The sequence below is a fragment of the Pelecanus crispus genome, chromosome Z (assembly GCF_030463565.1).
Source record: "Pelecanus crispus isolate bPelCri1 chromosome Z, bPelCri1.pri, whole genome shotgun sequence".
NCBI lineage: Eukaryota > Metazoa > Chordata > Aves > Pelecaniformes > Pelecanidae > Pelecanus > Pelecanus crispus.
Window position 1 is genome coordinate 12,517,521 of NC_134676.1, and position 18,160 is coordinate 12,535,680.

At 57.4% G+C, this 18,160-nt stretch overlaps 1 protein-coding gene across 1 annotated transcript; it reads left to right on the top strand.

The window, feature by feature from the left end:
- Positions 1-975: 975 nt before the first annotated feature.
- On the top strand, positions 976-16,341 carry GBA2 (glucosylceramidase beta 2). The gene is made up of 17 exons (XM_075726245.1): positions 976-1,157; positions 5,162-5,253; positions 5,480-5,595; positions 5,709-5,927; positions 6,993-7,232; positions 7,601-7,703; positions 9,062-9,215; positions 9,485-9,610; positions 9,713-9,897; positions 10,225-10,329; positions 11,012-11,119; positions 11,490-11,641; positions 11,794-11,900; positions 12,055-12,197; positions 12,499-12,614; positions 15,843-16,034; positions 16,120-16,341. The coding sequence occupies exons 1-17, from the start codon at positions 976-978 to the stop codon at positions 16,339-16,341; spliced, it is 2,562 nt and encodes an 853-aa protein (XP_075582360.1).
- Positions 16,342-18,160: the final 1,819 nt, after the last annotated feature.

Consider the following 18,160-nt stretch of genomic DNA (forward strand, 5'->3'; position numbering starts at 1 on the left):
GCCCTGCTGCACACCTGCCAGAAAAAAAAAAAAAGAAAACAATACTGGGCATGGAGAGAGGGCTGGGCACCGTAACAGAGGGGGAATGGCAACAGCCAGGCCTCCACATGCACATGGGGAGGTCGGGGAGAGCCCCAGCTCTAGGCACAGCACACAGACATGGAGGTCAGGGACAGCCCTGGCCTTGCACACACGCACAGAGTGCAGGGGAAACACGCGCAGCCCTGGCCATACACACACATGCACCCCGCCACCTCCCTCAGCCCCACACAGCCGTAGGGGGGCTCAGGGCATACCGCGGGGGGCGAGGGACAGCCCTGCCACCCCACCCCAGCCCGCTCAGGGGCGGCCCCGACCGCAAACACACAAACATGAAGGCCCACCAGAGGGGACAGGGACACAGGACTGCACGCCCGCCGCCCCAGGCCGCCCCAGCCCCACTCACCGCCCCGCGCAGGCCCCGCTCGCCGCCCCGCTCCACTCCGGGCCCAGCTTCCCCTCAGCCGCCTCAGCGGCTCTCCCGACCTGCTCGGCGGGGCTCGGGGCCCGCTCGGCAGCGCTCGGGCACTCTCCTCGGGCAGCGCTCGGGCACTCTCGGGCGCCGCTCGGCAGCGCTCGGGAACTCTCGGGCGCCGCTCGGCAGCGCTCGGGAACTCTCGGGCGCCGCTCGGCAGCGCTCGGGCAGCGCTCGGGAACTCTCGGGCGCCGCTCGGCAGCGCTCGGGCAGCGCTCGGGAAGTCTCGGGCTCTGCTCGGGCAGCGCTCGGGAAGTCTCGGGCGCCGCTCGGCAGCGCTCGGTCGGGCGCCCTCGGGATCGCAGGTCGCGCCGCCGGCGGCGGGGCGGGCCCGGGTTTCCGGACGCGCTCGGCGGCGCGCGGGGCGCCGTGCCCCGGGGGCGCGGGCGGGGCGGGGCGGGGCGGGGCGGGGCGGGGCGGCGCGCGCGGTGAAGAGGGCGCGCGCGGGGCGGGGGGCGGCGATGGCGGCGGCGGCGGCGGGGCCGCTGGTGCGGCGGTACGAGGGGGCGGCCCCGGGCCGCGGCGTGGCGGCGGCCGGCTGGCGGGTCTGCCTGGCCCACCGCTTCGAGGAGCCGCGGCAGCCCTACGGTGCCGCCGACGTGCCGCTCCGCGACGTCCTGCGGCACATCGGCCTCGCCCTGCGGTACGGGGGAGCGGGGAGGCACCGGGGGCGGCGGGGGGCAGGGGGTGTCCGCGGCGGGGGGGCGGGAGCGCCGCGCCGCCGTCGAGCCCCTCGGCGCTGCGGGCTGCTCGGCCCGGGGAGGCGGCGGCGGCGGCGATGCCCCGGTGCGGGGAGGGCAGAGTCCGGCGGATCGCGGGAGGGCCCCGGGCTGGAGGGAGCCGCTCCCCGCCCGCTCCCCGCTGCCGGCACCCACCCGCCCGCCTGGCGCCGGAAGCGCTGGTGCGGACTGGCCGAAGCTGGCTTAGGGGCAGCACCCAGCGCTCGGGCTCCCCAAAACCGCGCAGGAGCTGGGAGGGCTTGGGGCGTCGCTCCTGGGGGGGGGGGGACGACACACACACACCCCCATCTCCCACCTCGAGGGTTGCTGCTGGCGCCCGTCACCGCTGCATCGTCCCTGGCCAGCGGCAGGTGCTCGGCCCCTTGCATAAGGCACCTCTTGGCAGATGGAGATCAAACTCGAAGTTAATTGGGAGGATTTTTGAAATGCCGTGCGCTATAGCAGCTTTTGGAACAGCGACTTCTCCTGACTTTGTGTTAGGGTGAGCTGGTAGTAACCAGGAAAAACGTGTGTGGGAAGCAACAGTGTTATTTTAACCTTTAAAACTGCTGCCCGGGTGTTGGTGGTGTTTGTGTACCCATTAGGCTGAACGTTGAAACCTATGACTGCATGATTTAGTTCCTTGTGCTTGCTTTATATCTCCTGCCTCCATTTTCTGAGCCTTTTCCTGCTCGATGTCCTTGGAGGTTGCTGCTTGCAGAGCTCGTTCCTGCAGAGCCTGATGAAGGGGCAGATAGCTGACCGCTTCAGGGTGCGTGGCATGCCGGTCTGACCTGAGACATCCCCGGCACGAGCCTGGGCATCAGGGAAGGGAGAGCATGGGTTGTGTGCAGGAGATAAAGGCTGCTGGAAAAGCCGCTGTGGCAGGTTAGGGATGAGCTGAGCATGTGGGAAAGCGTGAAGTTCTGGTGGGGTGAGCGGGGAGGCGAGGTGATCGCCTCCATGCCAGCTTGGAGAGGCCACTCCTGGCCTGTTCTCGTTGGTGTCTCAGAATGGAAGTGGCTTGCATCGGTCCTAGAAAAAGCTTTTAAGGACTTTTCAGCAGGAAGCTAATAGCCAAACAAACCACGGTGTCTTCCCCCTGTACACATTTAGGAAGTAATTTGGTTGTCATATCAAAATACTTGGGCAGGGCAAAGCTTCATTGCAAAGAGACTCCAGCAGAGGAGAGCAGAGGAGAGGAAGGGCCAGAGTGGCGAGAAATACCTGCTTGGGTTTGAATTAAAACCTGAGGGCAGCGGTGTTGACTGGCGAAGGGCAGCTAATGCAGGGAGGTAAGGATGTGTGGGAGGCTGCGTGCTCCTGGCTTTGGAGGGCACCCGCACGTCTGCCTGACAGAGGCAGCCAGCTGATGGAAACTGGGGTGCTGGTGCTGCGAGAGGAGCCTGGAGCTCGGTGCCACGGCATAGCGCGTGGATCTGAACCTCTGGAGCCCTGCATGTTGGCCTGCCCTCTCCTAAATGACCTGTGATGAGCAGCAGTCCCTCTCTTAGGGACACCCGTACCAGGAGCGCTCTCAAAATCTGTCGTGGCTTGGTGCATCAAGTGCAAAGTCACCTGGTGCAGCTGCTCGTACCTCCCTAGATGGCTGGGAGTGCTTTGGGATTGCTGCACATCTTCAGCCGATGAAGCCTAGGACCTGCAGAGGAGCCACCGTGTCCTGGGTTGATGTTGTGTCGTGTTGAGTTCAGCCTCTGGCTGATGGGCGTCCTCTCCTGCAGCCCCAGCCCCTGCTGCAGGTGGCACGGCTGGGGGTGTTGACAGTCCTGGGGTGGGATTTTTGTTAATCGGGGCAATTCCTTCGTGGGCACACCCACAGCTGCAAATATGTCTGTGGTGGGTGCTGGGGCTGGCAGGGCAGGAGAAGAGGTGTAGACAGGTTTCCGTAGAGGTGGCTGGTGTGCCCTGGGAGGGCGTCACGGCACGAATCCAGAATGGCTGGGTGGTGTCTGGACAGGTTTTAGTTTTGCTGGGAACTCTAAAGGAAAGCAATGCCCTCCGGCCCTGGCAGGGCTTTATGGTGCTGCAGAACATGAAGACTTTCTCCTGGTTATTCTGCAGCCCTGGGAGAGCTCTTAGTAGCCAGCAATTGGGCATTGACCACCTTCTCTTGGCCTGTACCATGTAGGGAGAAGCTGGCAGGGGAAGAGTTTGCTATTGAGATGGCAAAACAGTTCGGGCAGTGGCCAGCTGTAAATCCCAAACCTTTTCCACTGCATGCTCCTGGAAAAACTGCTTTTTGAATTCCCTCCATCACCTCCTTTCCAAGGAGCCAGCATGCACTGCCATGCCATGCTGCAGCTGCTCTGCCTGGGCACCTTATTTCCCATCACCAGAAACCTGCTGGGGAGGTTGATTCCCTGATGCTACGTTTAAAAAAAAAAAAAAAAATTTCCTTGAGAGAGAGAGCATGCTGCCAAAATCTTGCACTGGCAGTGTAAAGCCGGGACTGTCTCAGCTGGGAGAAGAGCAGCTGCAGCAGATGTAGCTTGAAGATAGCGGCAGGCCCTGCCTGATTCAGGGCGGTCGTGCAGGACAGGCCGGTTCTTGTGGTGCCCCAGACCTCTGCAGGCAAAATGTCCTTAAATAGTCAAACATGAAGGTGAGTACATAGGAATGGAGAGCGGGCTGCAATCAGGTCCTGTGAGACTGCAGCCTGGAAGATCGCACCCTGAGAGGGATTTGGGGACCTTAGATGTTGGTGAAAAAGGTGAACATCCAGAGACCGTGCAGCTGAAAAGGCAAGTGTGAGGTTTTTTGCTGTGGAGGAGCGTGTAGGAGCAGGAGGTGTAGGAGCCTCTCCCCCTTGCTGCCCCTGTCCCTGTGAAGCTGGGGGTACATGTCCCAGCAGATCAGTGCTCACCCATTGCCCATCACCTGGGCCCTGCACCCTGCAAGCCATTGGAGCGGGACAGGAGGTGTGCTCCTGGCTGGGGTGGCTTTCTCCTCTCGGCAGTATGGCATCGGTGTCTGCAGGTAGCTCAGGGACATTGCCCACTGTGGGGGCTCCTGTGCCCCACCTGGCACCCAGGGCCGTGGAGCCACCGGTTGGGTCTTGCCTGTCTGTTTGTTGGGGGAAGTTGAGCAGCTGCTTCTGGTCTCGTAGCTGGTTTCCGTATGCTAATTGTCTCTGTATGGAAGATTTAACTTGGGGCGGTTCATTAGCAAAAGCCAGTCCTTTACGAGTGCTGACTCAGAGCCCAGCCCCACCCCTCTTGCCCGGAGTGGTGCCAGCACACCCAGGTGGAGGTGTGCCCCTGTTTGGATGTCTCTTGATCCCCAGGCCTTTGGGTGAGAAATTATCTGATGGGCAGTGCCTGGCTGCACAGCTGATGTGCAAGCAGAGGTGAGTCCCCAGGATCCTGCCGGTTGCAGACAGCAAGCGTCACCTCTTCCAGGGCAAGGCTGCCCCATGCCATCTGCCCCCAGAGATGGATGTGGCAGGACTGTGTGTGACAATGGGGATGTGGAAGAGCAAGGCTCACATCCTCGGAGCAGCTTATAGCTTCCCTGGGCTTGTGCCTCCACTCTCAGACCTGTAGCAGGACATGCCCTACCAGGCATGGAGTTGGTGGTGGTGGTCCTTGTGTGGTCCTCCGTGGGCATCTGGGAAAGCCTCCTGCCCCTACAGGAGCTGGGAGCCCTGCTCTCCGGTATTGGAGCACTCTCATTTTGTGCTGTGCCCTTGCAGGCAGCCCTGAGCTGCCTGCGCTCTGCCCGCTGACCGATAGGCACTGCAGATGGATGGCAGGGGCTGCCACCCCACGCGCCCTGGGACACAGGTTCCCGTCGTACATCCCTGCAAGAGGGGCAGCTGGAACACGTGCTGGTCGCATCCTGCCCAGTGATGCTGAAGGGATGGTGATGCCTACTTCCATCTTCTTTCACACCTCTCTTTCCCTTGTAGATACTTCAGGTGGTGGTACAAGAAGACCCGCATAGAGAAGAAACCTGCCTTCATTGACCTCTTGTGTGCCGTTCCTCTGCAGCAGATCTATGGTCAGCCTCCAGTTTGGGCGCTGGGGTGGTGCAACAGTGTGCTGGGTGGGCAGGGATTCACATGGGGCCATCAAGGTGCCTAGAGAGGGGGAGTGGGTCAAGGAGCTTCTGGGGTGCGGGCAGTGCCAAGGGGCCTCTAGGTGAGGGTGAGGACCCACAGGGAGGGTCCTTGGGCCGGACCCTGCCACAGGGGAATGGGGATGCTAATTTCGGGTGTCTTTGCCAGGGTGCCCGCTGGGCGGGATCGGGGGAGGCACCATCACCCGTGGCTGGCGGGGCGAGTTCTGCCGCTGGCAGCTGAACCCTGGCATTTATCACTACGAAACGGTCATTGCCGACCAGGTAGGTGCGGCGGGGTCTGTGAGGGCTGCAAGTGGCACTGCAGCAGCCTGGGCGGTTGGGGCCTCTGCTCTTGGGCTCATCTCATCCCTTCCATGTTCTCCTCTCCTCCCCAGTTCACGGTGTGCTTGCGTTGCAAGGGGCAGACAGTTTACCAGCAGGTCCTGTCTGTGGAGAGACCCAGCACTCTGCAGGGCTGGAACTGGGGCTACTGTGGCCACTACGCCTTCTACCATGCCCTCTACCCCCGTGCCTGGATGGTCTACGACCTCCCGGGGCAAAACGTGGTGCTCACTTGCCGTCAGGTCTCTCCTGTCATCCCGCATGACTATAAGGTAAGGAGGTGACGGCACCGTGCTGGTTGCAGCCTGTCCCATGGGAGCGCCGGGCCACACCGTGCTGCAGTAGCCAGGCTGGTGTGGAGCAGGCAGGCAGAGCTGCCTGCGTGGTGGGGGGGAAAGGATTGGTGCAGCAGAGATAAGGCTGTCCTGTGAGATGCTGTCAGGACAGGCCCTTGGGATGCACTGAGCTCAGCCACCCATTTGGGTAGCCAGAGGCTTGGAGCTGGTGAGTTTTTGACCCCTGTGTGTCCAGGGATGCTGCAGTAGAGGAGTTCCTTGTCCTTCCTGTCCAGCTCAGCATTGCCTGAAGACAACCAGGCTTGCCACCTTGTTAATGTTCTTTCCCAGTGTGGTCTCTTCTGTCCTAAGACCCTGTCTCCAGCTGCCAGGTGTGTAGCAGCGGGACCCTGGAAGGCTTTGCCCCTCCTGGGGCAGTTGGTGCTGGAAGGGTTGTCCCTTTTTCTTTGTGCTTTGCTCTGGCAGCTGCTCCTTTCCCCTCTGACCTGTGCTTTGACTCTTTGTACTGCTTGTTCCCTGCCTTTCGTTTTGTCCTGTGACCATCCCAGCTCCCATCCACCTGGAGTGGCAGGTCCAGAGCTGTGGCCTTCCTGCCCGGAGGATCCGGTGGTAGTGTTTTGGGAATTCCTCAGCCTGTACTTGTGGGTTGGTTTGTTGGCTGGGTGTTCCTGAGAGTGCTTTAGCTGGCTTTTGCCTGCCATCACCAAAGGAAGAGCTCTTATTAGCTGGGCTTTCCCAGCATTTCCCCATGTCTCCACTCAGCAATGCTCACAGGCAGGAGGAACCTCTGCAGCAATGCGGAAGCTTGGGATGGCAGCAAGGGATGCCTTGCCACTCCCGCATGCTGCTCCTGCTCGCTCCCAGCCCTGGGTGAGGGTGGCAGGCTGCACTGCTGACACGCCTGACCTTACTCTTACCCCAGCAAAGCACGTGAGCCTGTATCAACCTGTTGAGCGGATGGGTGGTGAGACACCCATCTGAGCCGTAAACACTGCTTTTTGGAGCACCAGCCCTATATGCAGCATTGTCTGTCTCTGCCAGGACTCCAGCCTGCCGGTGGGAGTGTTCATCTGGGAGGTGGAGAATGGGAGGGATGAGGACGTGGACGTCTCCATCATGTTCAGCCTGCAGAATGGCATGGGAACGAAGGAAGACATGAGCGGAGGGCACTGGAATGAGCCCTTCGCCTTCGAGAAGGAGGGTGAGCGGGTTGCTGGAGTCCTGTTGCACCACTGCACACGCGTGAACCCCTTCACCTTCGCCATCTCTGCCCGGGAGAAGGTAAAGGGCTGGCACCGGTGGTGTGGCTCCTGCTGGGGGGGTTGTACGGCCCTGCTAGGTGTGGGGGGGCTGCTTCCGAGGCAGCTGGTGAAGGATGGGTGTGCGATGGATTGGGGTCAGCACTGGTCCTCGGTGCTTGCCTGACCGCTGGAGCGGGATGTGACTTCCTTGAGGGCACCCTCTTTGGGGGTGGGTGCCAGGAGAGAAGCTGTGGGTGAAGCTTGCAGGGCAGCAGGTGACTAGGTTTGGAGTCAGCATTGCTGGGCAGGTGTGTGGGGAGTGACTGTGGGGTCCCAGGGTTGTTGGGGGTGGACCTGCATCTGCTGCTCAAAAGTACCAGCCCCTGGTGATGCTCTTCCCTTCCCCAGGCTGGCACAGAAGTCACCCACCTCACGGCATTCAATCCTGCAGGATCGGGTAGAGAGGTGTGGCAGGACCTCTTGCAGGATGGCAGGCTGGATTCCCCCGCCGGTGAGTCCCTCCGTCCTCCGTGGGACAGCTGGAGGGGGAGCAGGGGTAATGGGTGGCCACACTGGGCACAGGGCACCCAAGGAAGGGTGGGTTTCCCTTTCTCCAGCCACCTCGGTGCTGTCGCAAAAAGCTCTCGGTGGTGCTGTGGCTCATTCCCAGCTTTAGGCTGTATCCGAGTTTCCCATTGCTTGTCACGCTGTCCTCGTTGTGGTTCTCCAAAAGCTGTTCACACCACTTTGAGGCTGTTCTCGGCTATATTAATTGCACATGCCAGTATCTTGTTAGACTGTGTAGGGTTGCACACTGAATTGAGATTTTTGCTGAGTAGCCAGAGTGATACCCAGCCGCATTCCCTGAGTTCCCATTGCCAGATCTGCAAACTGGGCCCTGTTGAATTTGTTCTAGTGGGCAGTCTGCTAGCAGTCCTTGGGGTTTGGTGCTGCCATCCCTTGCTGTCCTCTTGTTACTGCATCAGTTCCCTGAAGGTCTCTGGTATTTCCGTGGTACTTCAGACATCTGAGGATGATGCAGCTCCCTTGGCAGAAGCCTTGAGGCAGGGTGGTGTGTCCCAGCCCTTGCTGGTAACCTCTTACTGCAATAAAAGGTGACTGTTTGCCTAATGTCCCTACCAGCTTTTGAGCAGGGATAATGCTGACAAACTAGTGATGCTGGCACTGGGCCTTTGCAAGATTTCTTGAAGCTTAAATTACATAAACAAAGCGTTTACATAAATAGTTCCGGAAAACTAAGTTTCCTGCCTGGATGCACTCAGAGCTCTCCAGGCTATAGGGATGTGGTTTTCCTTTGTGCGTGCCAGGCATTATCGTAGTCAGGATCTGTGCTTCTGTTAAAATTGTTGCTTTAATGAGTTTACCTGGTACACATGTCAGAACCAGCATATAATTATCCAGCCACCTCAGGGCTTTTCTTAAATATGGGTGCAGTTCAAGCACCCTGCAAAAAGCTGGAAATTATGACTGTCACTAGAAAGTCAGTGTCTCTGAGTGCAGCGCAGTTACAAAGTCATGGGATGCTCTGTCTCTTCCACTCATGCCTGGTGGCTTTTCCTGCCTGATTTGTTCTTCTGCTTTGATGACTTTTTTGTCTTCCTAACCCCTCCACCCATGGCAGGTATTTTTTTCCTGCTTGCAAAAAGCAGTTACTCACGTGCGGTAATGTCATCCCTTAAAACCCTGGGGATGTACCCTCCAGGTTGGGCTGGGGCATGCCCAAATAATCTCCTCCCCCTCGGGGTGCATGGGAGCATCAGTCACACCCCCCCGGCCCGGGCTTCTTTGGTCAGTTGTGAATTATTGGGTGGTGTGGTTTGTTTTTTTCCCCCCCCCCACCCCCGGCAGGTAAAAGCAGTCTGACGGAGAAGGGGGAGGTGACGGCAGCAGCAGTGTGTGCCAGCTGCAGGGTGCCTGCCCAGGGTCACAGGACGCTGGAGCTGGCCCTGGCTTGGGACATGCCCCGTGTTCACTTTGGCTCCAAGGAGAAGCTGCACCACAGGTGGGTGGGTTATCTCCGGTGGGGCTCGGCTCATGTCCCCAAAGCCCCCTTTCTTGGCATGAAGGCCAGCTGGGGAGCCTGGTGCCACCCCTGTGGCCGCGGCCCTGCCAGCTCACGGAGGGGACCCTCTCCCCAGCCCCTGCTCCTCAACACCCCTGCACTGGCAGTTGCGTTATTCTGCTGTTCATTATAGCCCAGCCCCTCTCCCGTGACCGGGTGGGCTTCCCAGCCTGAGCCTGCAGCGTACTCACCAAACCCCTGCTCGGCAGGCGGTACACCCGTTTTTTTGGCAGCGGAGGCGATGCCGCTCCTGCCCTGTCGCATCACGCACTGACACACTATGAAGAGTGGGAGAGGAAGATCGAAGCGTGGCAGAACCCCATCCTAGAGAACAGGTAGGGTAGATGGGAGCACCTTCCCGGTGGCCTCCTGGGGCTGGTCAGAGCAGGAGCATCACCACCTCAGCTGCTGTGGTTGACTTTCCCTCTTGCCCGCAGCCAGCTGCCTTCCTGGTACAAGTCGGCCCTCTTCAATGAGCTGTACTTCATGACGGATGGGGGGACCATCTGGGTGGAGCTGCCCCCGGACTCCTGTGCCGAGGACCTGCAGGGGCCAGTGGGGGCTGGCCTCTCCCACCTCCTCCCTGTCCTCCGGGAGTATGGAAGGTTTGCTTATTTGGAAGGTAACTTGCAGGGACGTGATGGATGGTCCCAACTCAACCCCTCCCTGTTGCTGTCATCAGTTGTTTTTAACCTGCTGTGGGGATGCTTTTCACACGCTGATGGGTAGGGAGCAGCGCTGTTCCCAGCAAAACCCCTTGCAGGACCAAGCCCTGTAGGATATGGCATGAGGTCTTCTCCAGACCCCTGGGTGCTATATGTAGAGAATAAAACCCACTGTGCTGGGAAAGAGCCCACCCTCCTGGGCCACATGGGAGGGAGGGCGTGCCCCTCCTTTCCCCTCCCTGTGGCAGGTCTCCTATCCCTCACTGTCTCCCCGGTCCTTCCAGGCCAGGAGTACCGGATGTACAACACCTACGATGTCCACTTCTACGCCTCCTTTGCTCTCGTCATGCTGTGGCCCAAGCTGCAGATCAGCCTGCAGTATGACATTGGTGAGTGACCCAGGAGACCCTGGCTTGATGCCTGCTGATGTCTTCACCTAGGAAAGAGACGACAGATTTGGGACAGCGTCTGCCATAGCAATCTGTGCCGTGGAGCCAGCATCCCCCTCCAGCTCTTCTACTGGGCCCAGGACTTGCAAACCCCCAATGTTGCTGCCTCTCAGCATCTCTCTGCCCAGCACTGGGATGCTTCTTACCTTCTTACCAGTCTTCTTACCGCACTGGGTGTACACAGCTGGCTCTGCCTGCCTTGGGGGAGTTCCTGGTCTTACCAGCTCTCCCTGTGCTCCTTGCAGAAGAGAAGCATGGAGCTGTTTGCAGACCCTGATGCTTTGGGTGGGCTTGGACACTGCTCAGTGGTGGCCCAACCAGTGGTGGAGCAACAGCCCTTTGCTGGGCTGTGGAAGGGCAGAGCCCACTGGGGTTCCCTCCCAGCCCTGGGTGCTGCCACCACCTTACTTAAAGGAGGTGGTGACAGTTGCATGTCCCCTGCTGAGGGGAGACTGGGAGCAGCCTGGTGTCCCCTCAGCCCTTTGCAGAGGACTGTGATCTTGCAGCCGGAGCCCCAAAGGGCAGCCTGGCATGCTGCTGCCAGCAGCCCTGCCTCTGCCTGTGTTTGGAGCTTGCTGTGCCTGCCACCTCTCTGATATCTCTTGCTCTGTGTCCTCTCCAGCTGTCACAGTGGTGAATGAGGATGTCCAGCCCCGGCAGTACTTGATGTGTGGCCAGACAGCCCAGGTGAAGCTGAAAAATGTGGTGCCGCATGACATTGGGGACCCAGGTGAGGGCTCTGGCTGGGTCTGGTGGGGGGCTGAGGAGGTGCGGGACTGCTCACACAATTTTCTCACGGTAGTTAACTCTCAAGCTGTGAGAAGGAAGTATGGTGCATGGAATACACTATTTGTTTTCTGGGAATGAAAAGCTTGGATGGTTTGGGGTGGTGATGAAGACCATGCTGCATGGAGCTTGTACAAGGGAGGCGGAGGGAAGCTGAGCAGTAGTGGGAAGGCTGCTCTCACTAGAGATGGCACAGGGTGCAACATGTTATTTTGGTGCTGTTTGATCACAACACCCTTGGGACCTTGCTCCTGGGTAAGAGAGGGGATGTTTGTTGCTTGCTGCCCTGCTGCATCCGCTCTGTCCTTGCCTAGGTGATGAGCCATGGCAGCGTGTCAATGCCTACCTGATGCATGACACGGCTGACTGGAAGGACCTCAACCTGAAGTTTGTGCTGCAGGTGTACCGCGACTACTACCTGACACACGACTCCCTGTATTTGCGGGACATGTGGCCAGTCTGCCAGGTACTGGGAGGAGATCAGACCATAGGGCATCCCGCCCTTCTTGCTTCCCTTGGGAGCCATGTGACATCCCAAGAGGATGGATGCTCCCAAGCAGAGCATGAGGGGCAGCCAGGATGCAGGGGCTGCGTGACCATCTCCTGCTTCTCCTGCAGGCTGTGATGGAGTCAGAGTTGAAGTTTGATACGGATAACGATGGGCTCATTGAAAATGGTGGCTTTGCTGACCAGACATACGATGCGTGGGTGGTAAATGGAGCCAGGTGAGCAACAGAGGCAGGTGGAGGTTGGAGATGGGGAGCATGGGGTAGGGAGGTAGCTCAGAGCTGGGACAGTGGTCCCCATCTCTTGTGGGAGCTCCACGCAACTTGTAGGGTGTCCCATGTTGCCGACACTGCTCTCCTTTTGCTCTGGCAGCGCATACTGCGGCGGGCTGTGGCTGGCAGCCGTCTGCATGATGTGCAAGATGGCAGAGGTGCTTGGGGATGCAGAGATCCAGCAGAAATACAAGGACATCCTGAGCAAGGGCAAGGAGGCGTTTGAGAGGATGCTCTGGAATGGTGGGTGCTCGCTGGTGGGGAGCAACACTCGGCTAGCCATGTGTCCCTTGGGAGGGGGATGGCTCCTCCGTGGGTCATGGAGCCTTGCAGAGGGTGGGGGAAGGAGGGGACAAGCAGAGGGGAAGGAGCAGGTACCAGGGAGGGAACAGAAAATGTAATGGTGGTTTGGGAAAGGAAAGAGAGGCAAGCCTTCTAGAAAAAGCTGACTTGCTTCTGCCTTGTGGTCTGGAGTGCTGGGACAGCACACATGAGTGGGGGTCATAAACTATGGATTTAAAACTGCTTCCTGCCTTTTTTCCAGGAAAATACTACAACTATGACAGCAGTGGGAGTGACACTTCCAGCAGCATCATGTCAGACCAGTGTGCCGGGCAGTGGTTTATCGGGGCTTGTGGTCTGGACCAAGGGGAGTTTGAGGTAGGAGAAGGGGCAGCCTGATGGAGGGTGGGGTGAGACGGGACCTACACCTGGAGGAGAGCAGTAGGGCTGGCACAAGGCATGGGCTAAGTGTTAGGGGCTGGTGCAGGGGCTCCAGCCTGCTTCCCTGCAGCAGTGTGTGCTCAGGTGAAGGCTGTTGGATGCACATGAGTGCAACCTGCCTTAAACCAAAATGTCATGGAGAGGCCGTGCAGCAGCGGTGTGTAACCGCCCTCAGCTCTGGCACACTTGAAGATCCCATTTGGCAAGGCGCTATTCATTTCAGAATGGGAGAAAAAAGTGTATGAAGCTTTCCACATGTTATTTGCTGCCCATTTTAAAGTCCTAAATGAATATCCAAGGGAGCTAAGGCTTATTTGGGGCTCTAAAGTCTGTTGCCCTTCAGTTGCAAGAGAAGAATTGGCTGAAGACTCCTTGTCTAATGAGATGGTAAGAGCAGCTGCTGGTGGTGCAATACCTGGAACAGAGCTGGGAAGCGGAGAGCCATTGTATGGATTATTTATGACCCACAGACAATTGTCAGACCAAAGCTCTCTGTGGTGCTGATGGACAGGCAAACACTTTGGGTGACTGGAGGGAGGAATGACTCGTGGCTGTGCGAGGGTGGTGGACCATTTCACTATCTGTTGGTACCAGAGGGGAGCTTCAAGTGACCTTTCCCGAGAGCCACTTGTGCTGAGTGCTGTGGGATTTAACAAGAAATGGGCACTTGGTTGTGCCCTCCTGCATTTATCCCAGTGTGGGTCCCTAGAGCATGGGGGCTGGGGCTGGGGCTGCAGGCAGGATCTGGCCCAGACCTCATGCAGTAAAACCCAAACATCCCTTTTGGAGGGAAACAGTAAACCTGGTACAGTCCAAAAATCTTGCTTGCCTTGAGCTTTTGTTGCTGAAGGTGGCACTCTTTGCTGGCTGCTGAGCTTTGAGCTCAGTGGAGATGGGAGTGGTGAACTGATTAGATTGGATATTAGGAAATACTTCTTCACGGAAAGGGTAGTCAAGCGTTGGAACAGGCTGTCCAGAGAGGTGGTGGAGTCACCATCCCTGGAGGCATTCAAAACATGGGTAGACGTGGCACTTTGGGACATGGTTTAGTCTAGTCTATCCTTAATTGGTTTAGTGTGGACTTGGTAATGTTAGGTTAATGGTTGGACTGGATGATCTTAAAGGTCTTTTCCAACCTAAATGATTCTATGATTCTCTCTTCTGTTACCATGACCATTGAAGTTTTTTCCCCATGTATTTTGATCCCTTGCCTGGCTGGCAGCATTCCTGTTTGTAACCTCATTAACTCACTGCTGCTGTATGCACAGGTCAGTAATGAAATACAAAATAGGAAAAGCCTGTGACCTCAGTTCTGAATAAACTGTGCCCCAAAATCTTCTGCCAGAGATGACCACTTCATGCCCACCCCTCTGCTGACTCCTGCTCCCTAACAGCGGTTGGGCTTATCTCCAGAGCCACACTAGGAAAAATGACTGTCAGGTGCTTGGCTTTAGTGTAGATGAAAGAGATCTGCTGCCTTTCCTTTGAGCCTACCAAAGCTGTCTGGTTGGGCTGCCCAGCCTACCTGGGCAAGCTCCTGTCTGGTGTCATCGCATCTCCTGCTTCCCCTGGCTTTGGTGGCACCAGGCTGGCAAAAAAGGTCTGGAGCTGCCTGGCTCTTCTCTTTCTTGCAAGTAGATGTCATGGTTGCTCCGTGACATTGCTCCTGATCTTGGTCACCCTGCCAAGTTCTTGTTACGGCTTTCTCATCATCAGGTGGGCGTGAGATGGAGATGAGCCAGCCCTTCCCTTCATCAACCCCAACATCACTGAGTCTTGAGCTTTTTTTCTCTCACCGCAGCTGTGACTTTTGCTGCACTGACACCTCCTAGTTTTATTGCCAATAATGAAAGTGGTGCAAAAGCTGTATTTACTTTCAGCTTTGCACAGAGGCTTTTCACTTAATGCAGTGCTCACTGCATTGCTGCTCCGCAGCTTTTTGTTTGGCTGGCAGGTGTTTTCATGCTCAGGTGGGGTTGGTTGGGTTTTTTTTGTTTGTGGGGCTTTTTATTTTTTTCTTCTCTTTTGGCAAGAGCTTACTCAGCATGGTACTTCAGTGTGTTCTCGTAACTGTTTTGAGCTCTTGGCCTTGTTTGTTGAATAACTTCTTTTTTTTTTTCCTCTGCCTTCCTGGAGGAGGAAGGTATTTAACTCCTGATAATCTCCTGAAATGGCTGTTTATCCAGTCAGCACTATTGACCTTCTGTGAGTCTTTAACTTCCGCTTGAGATAAGTTTCAAATCTCTCCTACCACATGCAGAAAACCATCAGGCACCTCATTCTGACCTCTTCATCCCCAGGCTGCTCCATCTCTCACCTCAAACTCCCTGTGGTCCAGGCCACAAACTCTTGCACTACCACCCAATTACAGAATTGGAAGGATTAAAGGCCTTTTGAAATGACTCAAAACTAAGCCCTGTTTTTGTTTTTCCCCTGAGCTGAAGCTGAATTTTCTTTTTTCTTTCCCCTTCTCAAGATTCCCAGCATTTACCCAAACAAACCTACCAGTATCCACAACATTCACTTTGCAGCTGCAAGATGAATTCTGATGTCATCAGACTGGCTTTGCCATAATGTTCCCCTTTGGCAGGACGATACTTCCAGCCTCACTGGTCCCAGACAACCCTTTGGCCGCTTCTGGCCAGCATCCCATCTCTTGTAGGCATTGCAATGCCTCTTGTAGCTGGTGTGGATGGGCTGAGAGAACAGCACAGTGGTTTTACCAGGAGAAAGTCTGGGCCCCAAATACTTGTTAGCCTGAGAAATGAGCAGTGGTGAACACAAACCAAGATGAGGATGGTGTGGTTGCCCAGGTGTCCAAAGTAAACTCCCAAGAGATGGCACGGGGGGGTGGGGTGGGGTTGGCCAGTGACTGAAGGCGAGAGGCTGTTTATGGAGACATGCTAGTTGGATGACTTGTCGGCCTCCCTAGGAGGAAGGCGGAATGAAGTTCCTATTTTCTGTTGAGCAACTGTGCTTTTTTTGTTTGTTTTTGTCTTTTCAAGGAAAGACACTTTACTTCCTTGTGTTATTTTCCTGAGGTGGCTATTACCCAGTGAGCAGTGTTGACCTCTTCCTAATGGAAAACTTAACTCTGTTCCTGGAGACCCAGCCTGAGGGCTCTCTGTGAGTGCTGAGCCCAAAGCCCTGTCTCTCTCTATGCAGGTCTTCCCCAAGAGCCATGTTGTCAGTGCGCTCAAGACCATCTTTGAGAAGAATGTCATGAGCTTTGCTGGTGGCACCATGGGAGCAGTGAATGGCATGAGACCTGATGGAGTGCCCGACACCTCCAGCGTGCAGTCCAATGAAGTGTGGATCGGCGTGGTCTATGCCTTGGCTGCCACCATGATCCAGGAGGTGAGTGGTGATGCTGCATCCCTCAGCACGTGCCATCTCCTTGCACTCTGTGCATGGGCTGATGGTTGTGTTCCCTGTGCTGCAGGGGCTGGTGGAGGAAGGCTTTCATACGGCGGAGGGCTGCTACCGGATGGTTTGGGAACGGCTGGGCATGGCTTTCCAGACACCAGAGGCCTATCGGGAGAAGAAAGTCTACCGCTCGCTGGCTTACATGCGGCCCCTTAGCATCTGGAGCATGCAGCTGGCCTTGGAGCGCAGAGCTGGCCGAGCACCTGCGCAGCCCCCCCAGGTTCCCATCCACCCTTGAGCATGGTGGCACTGAGCAGGGCAGCGGGTGCACTGGGGGGCCGGGGGGGCCTCAGCTGGCGGGTAGGGACCCTTCCCTCCCACTCCTTGATAATGCTCACATTGCTGTTTTCCTTCCCTACCTCCACTACACGCCCTTCACCTCAAGGGCCTTCCAGCCACCGATGCTGAGCACGAGGGGGGACCAGAGGTGCGGGTGATGTCTCCTCGGAAAGAAGAGGGGTGGGATAAGGAGGCTCTGCTCGAGTCTCTGCCTCCCCTTCCCCATTGCTCAGGGCTCTGACAGCCTGCAGGACCCCCAGCCGTCCTCCACCAGAGCTGGTACCTTGCCCAGAAGCACAGGAGACCTCACTCCTGCAGTCAGTGGGCTGGGTAAGGTGGGAGCTGGCCTGCAGCGCAAAAAGAAGGAGAAAAAAAAAAAAAAAAAAAAAAGTGTGGGTGTGTGTGAGGACATTGGACTGGTGCTGTAGTTGTGCCTCTGTTGTGTGACACTGCGAACACGGATGGGCTCTGCCCCAAGCCACCAGCCCCGGGAGAGCCTGCGGCAGATACAATCCCCAGGGTAGCCCCAGCTCCCTCGCCCGTGACAATCGGAGCCCAAGCAGCAGGTCCTGGTCTGGTACCACGGCACACCTCCCTGCTGGCGCCGGGGGCGGGCAGCAGAGCATGTTTTAGAGGATCAATCATTTTAAGTTCTTAATAAATTTGTCTGGCCGTCTCTCCTTCTTGCGTGTCTTCTCTGCCATGGGGGCAAGCTGGAGGAGGGAGCCCCTGTTGGTCCCCCTTCCTGGGCTGCTGGGGAGGCAGGGGGGCAAGCCCTAATTGCAGGCTGGCTCTTGTGGGGTTTTGCTAATGAGAGCAAGATGTGCCTTCCCCTCTGCCCACCTCCTCCTGCCCCCCACATGTGATGGCAGGAGAGCCCTGCCCCTTGCTCTGTCTGCTGTCTCTAAGGCAGGGGAAGGCACGGAGCCTAGCTTTCCTCCTGAAAATGCCTCTGTGGGGAGCAGCGGTGCCCAATCGTGTCCCCTCCCGCCCAGGGCTGGGCACCTTGCTTCCTTTTCCTCCTTTCTCTGCCAGCACAGCATTTGAAGGCTGCACCTGGCTGATCTTGAGGGGGGTGGGAGGGGGCCTTGCCCCCAGGTTTGGCTACACCATCTTTCTGTCCACTTTAAAGCTCTTTGCACCAAAGCCTTCCCTGAATCCTTAGGGGCTGTCAGGGCTGGGGTGGGAAGTCCTTTCCCCCTCTGACTGTCACCCCCCTAGCCCTTGCCTGCCCTGGGAGCTGGGGCAGGCAGGGCATCGCCATGGTGGCCCGGTGTTACCAGTGGGTGATAAATGGCCTTTTCTTCGCTCCCCAGGGGAGTGTTCCTGCATCCGCCTGGGCAGAGGAATAATGTTATCCGGGAAGGGCAGGCTGTCCCGGATGCGGCCCCCCTGGGCCAGCCGGTGTTGTCCTCCCATGGCAGAGGCCACAACCAATGGAGAGGGACCGAGATTCTCTCCCTTAGGGTCACCGCGGCGAGGCTGGAGGGAGATGGGTGTGCTAGGACACTGGCACGGATCACCTGGGCTGCCTGCCTCCATTTGTCTTGTGTTGGCAGCCACCGGGGACGGTTACGTCCTGATCCAGCTGGCACGGGACAAAAGCAGGTACCAAAGCCAGCACAGCTTCTGACCAGGCTGGGTTTTATTATTGCGACCCGCCAGCATTGCTCCTTAACCCCAGGTGACAGGTTGTCCGCAGACTTTCTTTCAAAGGTTGGGGCATTTAGCCTGTATCAAGGGATATTTCTGCGCTTTCCTCCTCTTTTGACTGCATC

What these genes read in the sequence shown, in the direction of transcription:
- GBA2 (XM_075726245.1), top strand. Translation starts at nt 976, where the DNA reads ATGGCGGCGGCGGCGGCGGGGCCGCTGGTGCGGCGGTACGAGGGGGCG. An exon ending in ACATGTGGCCAGTCTGCCAG is followed by an intron (nt 11,642 to 11,793) that starts GTACTGGGAGGA and finishes CTTCTCCTGCAG; the next exon opens with GCTGTGATGGAGTCAGAGTT. An exon ending in CTGCCACCATGATCCAGGAG is followed by an intron (nt 16,035 to 16,119) that starts GTGAGTGGTGAT and finishes CCTGTGCTGCAG; the next exon opens with GGGCTGGTGGAGGAAGGCTT.